The sequence below is a fragment of the Ursus maritimus genome, unplaced genomic scaffold (assembly GCF_017311325.1).
Source record: "Ursus maritimus isolate PB19 unplaced genomic scaffold, ASM1731132v1 scaffold_16, whole genome shotgun sequence".
NCBI classification, from domain to species: Eukaryota; Metazoa; Chordata; class Mammalia; order Carnivora; family Ursidae; genus Ursus; species Ursus maritimus.
The window spans coordinates 63,073,035-63,084,681 of NW_024424008.1; the positions used below are offsets into that span (position 1 = coordinate 63,073,035).

Here is an 11,647-nt window from a genome sequence, read left to right on the forward strand (position 1 = left end):
GAGCGAGCGAGCGAGCAGGGGGCAGGAGCAGAGGGAGAGGGACAAGCAGACTCCTGGCTGAGCGCAGAGCTGGGATGATCCCACGATCCTGAGATCAGGACCTACGCAAAAACCAAGAGTGCCCCCCTCAACACTGATACCCCCAGGCAGCCAGTTCTCAAAGAGAAATACTGACATCAAAAAGAAACAAATTCTGCTTCAGGTAAGACGGAGGTAGACCTACTTTCTGCTAGTTCTCCCACTAAGTACAAATGCAAATCCTAGACATGATAGATTATGAAAAAATAAGAGGACCGTAAACGGTGGAAAGCAGGAAGCGGACCGACTTGGGACTGTGGGGCAGCCTGACCAACGACTTCCAATAGCCCATCAGTGGAAGAAGCAGGCAGCGGGCACAGGTCAACAGGCGGATCCGCCAAACCAGCGGCAGCTGAAGCTTGCTGTCTGTAGCCCAGGCCAGAGGAGGAGAAGCCAGCCCCGCAGACGGAAAGCCCGCTAGCGCATCCCACAGAGCGGAGAAAGCACCGCGGTCCTGCTCGCGTCCCGGGCAGCTCAGGTGAGTGTAGAGCCCGCACTCACCGGCTTGCCCCTGCCACAGGGCACCGCCCCCCCCTCCCCAACCCGCCGCCGCGCCGGCTGGAGCAGCGGGCCCGCGCCCCGACCCTGGAGGGTGGAGGCGCAATGAGGCACCCAGCGCTCCCAGAACAGTCCTGAGGCCGCTCGCACTGTGGTGTCCGTGGGAACCACGGCAGGGGCCACTGTGGCGCCCACTACTGCTGCAGTTATGGGGGCCCTCATGCAGCCAGACTTCCACCTCCATCTGCGAGCACTGACGCAGTGTCCGCCCCCACGCTCCTTCCGCAGCGGGCACCGTGCCAGAGAGAGCGGGCTGAGCTGCCGTTGAAGAAGTCTCAGTCTCATGACATGATAGGACTACGCCCAGGTTTTAACCGAAAACCACTTACTCCAAGAACCAGGAAGATCTCAAACTGAGTGAAAACCAAGATGACAGAGAGGTTAGAATTATCTGACAAAGATTTTAAAGCAGCCATGATAACAGTGCTCAATGAGCAATTATAAACATGTTTGCAAATGGAAAAATACAAAATCTCAAAAATACAAGATATAATCAATATAAAGAAGAACCAACTGAAAATTTTAGAACTGAAAAATACGATAACTGAAATAAAATAGGCGACTCAACAAACCATGTCATTTCTCCTCACACCACGTAGATATAAAGGTAGAAGGCAATTCCTGTAAAAATCTCATCAATATTTTTTACAGATATAGATAAGGTTATTCTAAATTTTATATATAAAGGCAAAGGAATTAGAATACCTAAAACAATTCTGAAAAAGAATCAAGTGGGAGGAATCAGTCTATGTGATTTGAAGACTGACCTTACAGGTACACAATCACAATTCCACAACTACACGTGATACGGCGACACGGTCACAATTCCACAACTACACGTGATACGGCGACACGGTCACAATTCCACAACTACACGTGATACGGCGACACGGTCACAATTCCACAACTACACGTGATACGGCGACACGGTCACAATTCCACAACTACACGTGATACGGCGACACGGTCACAATTCCACAACTACACGTGATACGGCGACACGGTCACAATTCCATCCACAACTACACGTGCGTGATACGGCGACACGGTCACAATTCCACAACTACACGTGATACGGCGACACGGTCACAATTCCACAACTACACGTGATACGGCGACACGGTCACAATTCCACAACTACACGTGATACGGCGACACGGTCACAATTCCACAACTACACGTGATACGGCGACACGGTCACAATTCCACAACTACACGTGATACGGCGACACGGTCACAATTCCACAACTACACGTGATACGGCGACACAGTCACAATCAAAATTGAAGTATTGGTGGAGGCAAAGACATATAGATGAATAGAATAGAGAACCCAGAAATAGAGCCACATGAATATGCTCAATTGAATTCTGATGAGGGGGTCCTAAGTCTTACAGGTTATACAAAAATTAACTCACAATGTAATCATGGGCTTAACCATGAAATAAAAAATATAAACTGTTAGGAAAAAACAGGAGAAAGTTTTCTGGATCTAGGGTTAAGCAAAGAGTTCTTAGACTTGATACCAAAGCACAATTTATAAAAAGAAAAAGCAGATAAACTGGACTTTATAAAAATAAGTGTTGCTCCAGGAAAGACCCAGTGAAGATGAAAAGAGAACCTCCAGAGTAGACATTACCTGCAAACCACCAAGTCTGACAAAGTATCTAGAATGTATATAGTTCTCTCACACTCAACAGTAAAGAAGTAATCTGATTAGAAAACATACAAAAGACTAACGGAAATGTCATTAAAGAGGGTAAGCAGATAGCAAATAAGTGCACAAAATAATATTGTGCATCACTCGCCATTATGGAAATGAAAATTAAAAATACAATGAGATATTACTATACACCCATAAAAATGGCTAAAATAAAAAACACTAACACTACCAATGCTCATGAGGACATGGAAAACTGGGATCAATCTGACAGTGTTGGTGGGCACAGTCACTCTGAAACACAGTTTGGCAATTTCTTAACACACTAACATGCAACCACCATATGTTCCAGCAATTTACTTCCAGTCATTTATCCAAAGAAATAAAAACTTACACTCACACAAAAACCTATACATGCATATTTATAGCAGCTTTATTCACAGTAACCCAAACTGGATATTAGCCAGATGTCCTTCAATGAAGGAATGGTTAAACAAACTTTGGTCCATCCATATCATGGAAAACACTTACCAAAAAAAAAAAAAAAAAAAAAAAGAACTGATACATACGACAACCTGGATGGACTCCAGAGTACTGTGCTGAGTGAAAAAAGTCAATTCCAAAAGGTTACATACAGTATAACAGCATTTATATAACACCCTAGAAATGAAAAAACTGTAGAAATGAGGACAGATTAGTGATTTCTGGGGGTAGGAGTGGGAGGGAAGTGGGTGTCACTATAAAAGGGCAATGTGAGGAATCTTTGTGATGATGCAAATGTTCTGCATCTTGACTGTAAAAATGTCATTATTCTCGTTGTGAGACTGAACTTTAATTTTTCAAGATGCTATCATTGGGGGGAACTGAGTAAAGGGTACTATGGGATCTCTATTATTTTTTTCACAACTGCTTGTGAATCTATAATTATCTTAAAATAAAGACTTAAATCTGAAAAAGAGAAATTTCAGCTAAAAGTGAAAGAGAAAATCTTTAACAGATAAATGCACCAAGCTTACCTGTCAGGCTACTATTATGAACTAAATAAAGCTTAAGAGCTCAAGGGCAAAACAGCAAGAAAACAGAGTAGAACATTTGATGCTTATGATAATAATCCTAGGGCATAAAGGAAAACTCCAACAATATTTATTATAATCTGTATAAAAGATCACAGAAATGTGCACTATAATTTAGAAAGATTTATATTAAAAATATTAAAGTTTGCGTGACCCGCAAGTATTCCCTTTCTGACAAAGCTCTTCGTGGAGCGCCCATACCTGACCTTAGACTCCTTCCGACCCTACCCACTCAGTCACAACCCGGCCTCTGTGCTCGTGTTCTCCCCAGATCAGTAGAACAACTTCCTACTTGTTCTCTCTGCCTCCCATTGCTTTCATTTCACCGTCTAACCCTTTGCTGTAATGAGCTAAAATAAATCTGATTATGACACTCTGATTTTTCTCCTTCAACAGCATCTCCAAATACTAAGGAAAAGGTTTAATTTCTTTAGATTGGCATAGACACTATGTTATAAAATGTCTTTGACCAACTCTTTAGCTTCATCTCCTGATACTCTTCCCCATTTTCCTGTGTAAATGACATAAATATTTTGTCTTATATTTCATGACATTAAACTTTTTCACATAATGTCCTCTTTGTGTTAAACACCCTTACCCCTCAGGACCCTGGACAACACCTGGTCATCTAATAAAACTTGATCCTTCCTGGAGTTCTTCTCTGTCCTGCAGCATGTTAAGTATGGCCCCAGAGAACCTCGCTGGTGACTGTCACAGTATTCTATGCATAGCATTGCCATCCTTTATTACTTCACTAATAGTAATTCCAGGGCAGGAATCACGCATTTTATTTTTTATTCTTTAGTATATGAAATCTTTAAGTCTCCCAGCAAATATTAGTTTAGTGAATAAATGGCTGTCCTCTGGAACATTTTTAAATGGTCAAAGATTACTTGTAAATATCCTAAATTCTTTAATTTTCTATTATTATATTATGTATAATATACCCATGGATATTTACACATACTGACATCTGACCTTATTTGAATCTATGTATATTTTTTCGCTTACAATATATATCCACATGATAAACATAATAAATATGACTTATTGCTTAAAGTATAATTCCTTCTTATTCTAAGGGTACATATCTCCTGCTTCATGAGAAGCTTCAAACTGCATCATTTTCACAAACAGATAATGCAGATACCCCATTATTTCATGTTCACCAGGTAATTCATTCCATGATTCTTTAGGTAATTTCCTTCTGCCTCCAGGGTATTTAAGGAATCTTTTTTGTCATAGATTTTAGTGAGTCTTCCAAAGTGCTTGCCCCTCATGTATTACCTGGTAACCTTTCTTCTCTTTATTTGGGCAATTTTCTGCATTCTGTCCTTTTCTCTCTTATTCTGCTGGTTAGTTCACAGGAATTTTGTCTGATCATCTGAACTTTTAAGTCTATATGCTTACATTAGTATTTTAAAACTATCTGAAGGTTGAGTTGGGTTCAAGATAACAGCCTAGCAAGATCCTGAACCACCTCCTCCCATGGACATAAATTTACAACTACATATGGAATAATTTTCTCTGAAAGGGACCTGAAAATGGAATGAATGGAGCCTCCACAACAAAGGATAAAGGGACAACATCAATNGGCAGAAACACAAATTTGCTAGAGGAAAAACTGCACCCCAATTGCTGTGAGTCACGATCAGAAGGGATATAAAAGGTATGGAATGTTTCCCTGAGGAGTAAGAGTTTCCAGCTTCATACTAGGTGCCTCAAACTTTAGATCCTGCACAGGAGAGATGAGCCCCAAACCTGGTCTTTGAAAATCAACAGGGATTAGAAAACTATAAAACTGTAGGGAACAGAAAACTCACTTTTAAAGGGCTTTTGTGCAGATTCAAACACCAATCTGAACTGTGCACAGACAACAGGTAAGAGTGACCCATTTAGGAACCTTTAAGTGTCTGCCAGAGGGGTGGGAAACAGTAGGGACTCTCCCCTGGGGACTGAGACAATGGCAGAAGCCATTTTTGCTGTCTCAGTTGACCTTACTAACTCCAGCACTGGGGAGCAGCCTTTTGGAATTCTCCCTCTAGCCTGCTGCTAGCAGCAGTGGGTGTGTCCCCCAAGAGCCGTGTCCATGATGTGTAGTCAGGAATGCACTTCACAGCTGGGGTCAGAGGCCATCCCTGCCTGCCAACACATGGCAGCAGTCACAGCTCCTTCCTGCAGCCAGACTGAGCTCCAGCCCTGCCCACAAGTGTGCATGGCTACGGCCTTACCACAGTAAGAGTGCACACAGCCCACACAGGAGATAGTTCCTGAGTGCCTTGCTCTGGTGACCAGGGGAGACTACACTTCTTGGCCTTGTAGGACATCGCTTACACAAGGCCACCCCTTCAAGACCGGGAGAGGTTGCTGCCTTACTGAAATATATAGAAACAAACATAGAGCATTAGGAAAAATGAGGAGAAAGACAAATGTGTTCCAAGAAAAAGGACAAGATAATACTTCAGAAAAAACTAAATGAAATGGTGATAAGCAATCTATCTGATAAAGAGTTCAAAGTAATGGTTATAAAGATGTTCACCAAACTTGGGAGAAGAATAGATGAACATCAAGTAGCAAACGGAAGTTGTAACTGAACTGAAAACTACACCAAAGGGTCGGCAGTGGCCTGAATGAGGCAGAACAAACCAGTGAGCGGAAGACAAAGCAGTGGAACCCACACAGACTGAGCAGCCAAAGTAAACATGGACGAAGACCAGTGAACACACTCCAAGGGACCTTTGGGACAAGAGCACACAGAATAACATCTGTACTATAGAGAGCTTAGAAGACGACAACAGACAGAAAGAGCCAGAGAAATTACCTGAGAAATAATGTCTGAAAACTTCCTCAACCTGGGGAGGGAATCAGACACTGAAGCCCAGGAATCCCAGAGAGTTCCAAATAAGATGAACACGAAGAAATCCACAGAAGACATATAATTAAAAAGGTAAAAGTTAAGGATAAAGAGAGAATCCTAAAAGCAGCAAGGGAAAAACAATTTGTTCTGTACAAGGGAAACCCCATAAACTCTCGAGCAGATCTTCCAGCAGAAACCTTATAAGCCAGGAGGGAACGCCATGACGTGAACTGAAGATGCTAAACAAACAAACAAACAAACAAACACCCAATACCTTTCAACTGAGAATTCGCTACACAACAGAGGATACAAAATCAATATACAGAAATCCATTGCGTTTCTATACACTAATAATGATGCATCAGAAAGGTAAATCAAGAAAACAATCCCATTTACAATTGCATCAGAAAGAATAAGTTATCTGGCAATAAATGTAACCAAGGGGATGAAAGCCCTCTATATGGAAAACTATAAGACACTGGTGAAAGAATTTGAAGAAGCAAATAAATGGAAAGGTATTCTATGTTCACAGATGAGAAGAATTGGTATTGTGAGAATGTTCATACCACATAGAGCAATCTACGGATTCAATGCAATCCCTATCAAAATACCAATGGCATACTTTATAGAACCAGAATCATTCTAAAATTTCTATGGAACCACAAAAGATCTCAAATAGTCAAAACAATCTTGAGAAAGATTCATATCACACTCGCTGATATCAAACTATACAACAAATCTATAGTAATCAAAACAGTATGTTATTGGTATAAAAATAGACACACAGATTAATGGAACCGGATTGAGAACCCAGAAATAAATCTACACATATACAGATAATTAATCTATAACAAAGAAGCCAAGAACATACAAAGGAGAAAGGACAGTCTCTTCAATTAATGGTGCTGAGGAAAGGGAACAGCCATGCAAAAGAATGGAATTAGACCACTGTCTTACACCATACACAGAAATCAACTTAAAATGGATTAAAGACTTGAATGTAAGATCTGAAGCCATAAAACGCCTAGAAGAAAACCAGTAGTAAGTTCCTTGAAGTTAGTCATAGCTATTGGGTTTTTTTGGGGTGTTTTTTTGGGGGTGTTTTTTTGGGGGGGTCACAAAAAGCAAAGGGAACAAAAAAAGCAAAAATCAACAAATGGGACTGTATCAAACTAAAATCCTGCTGCACAGCAAGGGAAACCATCCACAAGATGAAAAGGCAGCCTGCTGAGCTGCACACCATGTATCTGAACCTCAAACCACATGTCCAATAAGGGGCTAACACCTGAATTCATGCAACTCAAGAACAAAAAAGTGAACAACCTGGTTAAAAATGGCAGGGGGTCTGAGTAGAAATTTTTCCAAAGAAGACATACACATGGCCAACAGGCATATAGAGTAAGATGCTCAACACCATTAATTATTAGAAAAATTCAAATCAAAACCCCTATGAGAAATCACCTCACAGCTGGAATGGCTATTTCCAAAACGACAAGAAATCTCAGGTATTGGAGAGGATATGGAGAAATGGGAACCTTTACCCACGGTTGATAAGATTGTAAACTGGTGTAAACACTATGGAAACCCATATGGAGATTCCTCAATAAATGAAGAATAGAACTACCATACGACCCAGCTATTCCATTTCTGGGTATTTATCATTTATCTGAATAACATAAAAAGAGCAATTTAAAAAAAATATACATTCTTATGTTCACTGCAGAATTAATTACAATAGTCAAGATATTGAGTGCCTATTGATAGATGAGTGAATGAAGAAGATATTTTGATATACTGGGATACTACTCAGCCATAGAGTATAATGAAATCTTGCCACTGGTAACAACATGGATGAAACCGAAGAGTATTATGCAAAGTGAAATGAACCACAAGGAGAAAAACAAATGCCACATGAATTTACTCATATCTGAAATCTAAAAATACAGACTGAAGAAACAAAATTAAAACAAACTTAAAAAAAAACCCTATCTGCTAAAAAAAAAAAACTATCTGAGGCTCCTTTTGCACACTTCTTAAAACCTTTTTCAATTTTCTTTTCCTTATGAAGTCACGTTAAATCAGATTGTTATTTCTAGAGTGTAATAACAGAATAAACAAAATTTTTTTTTCTCCTGGTACAATGTTTAATCGGTGGTACTCAACCAGTTATGCTCATTGAGTAAATAAATGCCTGTTCAGTTATTGACTAAAGATAGTTCTGAAATTGAAAATTTAAAAAATGTAGGAAATAGTTAATTTCCTTATGTGTACGTGTATCTTAAAATCATTTGGTCTACATATTGGAGAACTCTGTGAGGATGTGCGCCAGTGAACTAACGTTGTAAAACAAAACAAAAGGGATACTGTGGGAAGCAAAAGCAAAAAAGGGAAGTCCCAGAATGCCAGTTATGCATTAGGCCTAACGATAACCAGTACATACCGGGGCAGTATCTACTGAAGGTAGGGGTGAGGGCAGAGGTCTCGGGAGTAAGACAAACGGGACTCCATCTATAGATACTGAATGAGAGAATGGAAAACTTGAGAATGTAATAAAAACATAAAAGAAAAATACTGGCAAATAGAAAAGCCAAGCAGTAGTAAATAACAAGAAAATTAAAATATGTGTGATTTTAAGCAACTGATGGCAATAAACAGAGAACTTGATGCTATGAACATTCTCCTTTGAAAACTACAGGGGACACAGCACTGTTAATGTCAAAATGTAACTCACTAAGAGTGGAAGGAGAACATCTCTGCTTCTAAGAAAAATAGTTTTTTTAAAGAAAAACTGTGTGAGCATAATGTGAGTGGACAGCATAAACTTAGATAATGTAAAACATAAATGGATAGATAATGGCAAGGCCAAAAAGGCCATGATGATAGACATATTTTGAAATTCAGAAGTGCACAAATAAGTTAGCCCCTTTTAAAAAGTAAAATGATTAGCATTTAATAAGAAATGTTTATGTGTCTTTATACAGCACCGTAGGGTAACAGAAAAATAAAACAAAAATTATATTGGAATATGTTCTGACTCTTAGAATGCCAAACCAAAATTTCTCTTCTTTTTACACCAGAATTCTGGGTTTTTTTAAATGAGAAAAGTGTTTGATGAGAGAAGACAGGAAGGCACTTTGTGCTATTTTACAAAGTAACTCCATTATTAGAAAACACACAATTGACAAATATTAATTATTAATCAACAAAATAAACTAAGAAGAAGCACTATGGTCAGACAGTGCGATAAATATTTTCCACATGTTTTCAACTGTTCCTCTCTAATATTACCTTTTTGCTCTACATAACAATCCCTTGAAATAGATGTTATTAATTCCAATCATAACTAAGAAACCGAGGCTCAAAGAGATTAAGTAAATTACTCTAACTCATGGAATGGGGACTTAAACCTAGATCTCTTCTGACTCCAGAGCCCATGACTTATGCACCATATGACTATGCATCTTTATTGAACACCCGTTGTGTGCCTTTTATACGCCCCTGGAGATAAGAGGTAGGAGAAAAACAGTAAGACACAAATACAAAACACAAGCTTCATTAAGTAACTTCAACTACACCAGACAGTGAAAGGGTTAATCTAAAGAGAAATTCAATGCCACAACAAAGTTACAGGTAAACAATTTTGTATTCCTCAAGTGGGATTTGCAACACATGCCCAATGATGTAGTTAATACACTCTAGGGATTTGCTATTGATGTACTGACGAAACACCGACAAGGTAGCAAAAACATTATTAACAATCTGTCTAAAAAACAAAATCTAATCATTCAAAGAAACCTTGAAAAATGTTAAGCAGTGACTGGATGGTTCATTCTTCTATTTTATTAGGCTTCCAGCTTAGAAAGCTTTCTTTTTTTTTAATGGTAGTCACTTAAAATATTCTCTGCATCATATTTCCACCATTATTTATATTTTCCCCCATTTTCTGATTGGATGAATGAGCATAGCTATATAGAAAAATTATATAAAAGTGAATAGTAAATTAAAATCAAATTACATTCCATTAGAGACTAAACACTAATTAGTAATCTTTTAATTTACTGTGAGAGATACAGAAAACAAAGAGGATAGCACATTTTGCAGCAATCCCATGACACTGTGCAAGACACCCTATGACAAGAAAAGACTGCTATGGTCCCACTCAGTGGAACGAACCAACTTTGTGCTGTAGGCAGAAAAACAACAAGAAAATTTATGAAGGCACACAAATCTTGATCAGTGTTTTACAGAAAAAGCAATGTCATGACTTAGGTTCATAAAATGCTACAAAGTAGAGAAACTATGAATTTATGACTTCGCATTTCTACACTTCTGAAGAAAATACAATTACTTACTTTTTTCTCCGGTTTGATTCCACAAAATATTTACGTGCTCGATTTCGACATATTTTTTGTTGCTGCAGTAATATTTGACGCTCTTCTTCTAAATTTTTCTCCAGATGGATTTTCATATCTCTAACGACAGCATAAAGTTAAGGACAATGGCTTGTATCTCCAGTGGACGAGCAACAGTGCTATCTGACTGGTCAATATAGTCTCAGCCTCATACTAAGGAGGCAATGACTTTCTGTGGAACAGCTAACAGGTATACAATTAGTGTTAGTATGTGACCAGCATGTGCTCTGTGTAAAAAAAAAAAAATCTGACTTGGTATTAGAACTGAACATTTATTTCACTTGCCCTGGGGAAAAAATTGTACTTTTAGACATCGTGAGCTCAGATAAGGAGACTGCATATATTTCATTATGAACCCCCTCAAAACCTGCTAAATGCAAATCTGACTGGATTTCTCATTCTTATTCTCTTAAAGCTCCCTGTTACATTCACAATAAATTCTAAATCTCCTGACCTAGTATATAAAGCATTATAATCTGGTCTGTTTTTTCAACTTCAAATCTCAACACTTTCCTGCATGAATCCTTTGACCACACCCGAAGACACTTACCAACAGAACAAGCCCTGACACATCATGCCACCATCTCTCCGCACATGCTTGGCTAACTCCACCCATGATTCAGAGCCATCTCAAGCAGTTCCCCTCCTATTTTCTAGGAGAAAACCCTCCCTGGAGACTCGACACCTTCACGAGTACATCCTATGAGTACACGTCTCCTCGGCATTTCTGTAACTCCAGTGCCTGGCATGGTGCTTAAAATGGAATAATGGGGGGCGCCTGGGTGGCTCAGTCATTGAGCATCTGCCTTCAGCTCAGGGCGTGATCCCAGAGTCCTGGGATCGAGCCCCACATTGGGCTCCTCCGCTAGGAGCCTGCTTCTTCCTCTCCCACTCCCCCTGCTTGTGTTCCCTCTCTCGCTGGCTGTCTCTCTGTCTGTCAAATAAATAACATCTTTTAAAAAATAAAATAAAATAAAATAAAATAAAATAAAATAAAATAAAATAAAATA

The 11,647-nt window shown here is 39.2% G+C and overlaps 1 protein-coding gene across 1 annotated transcript in view; it reads right to left on the reverse strand.

Annotated features, from left to right (window-relative positions):
• Positions 1 to 11,647, reverse strand: part of CEP126 (centrosomal protein 126) — an 88,414-nt gene that overhangs the window by 70,407 nt on the left and 6,360 nt on the right. Inside the window, exon 2 of the mRNA XM_040631297.1 lies at positions 10,578 to 10,697. Coding sequence (XP_040487231.1) covers positions 10,578 to 10,697 — 120 coding nt within the window. The remainder of the gene's footprint in view (positions 1 to 10,577; positions 10,698 to 11,647) is intronic.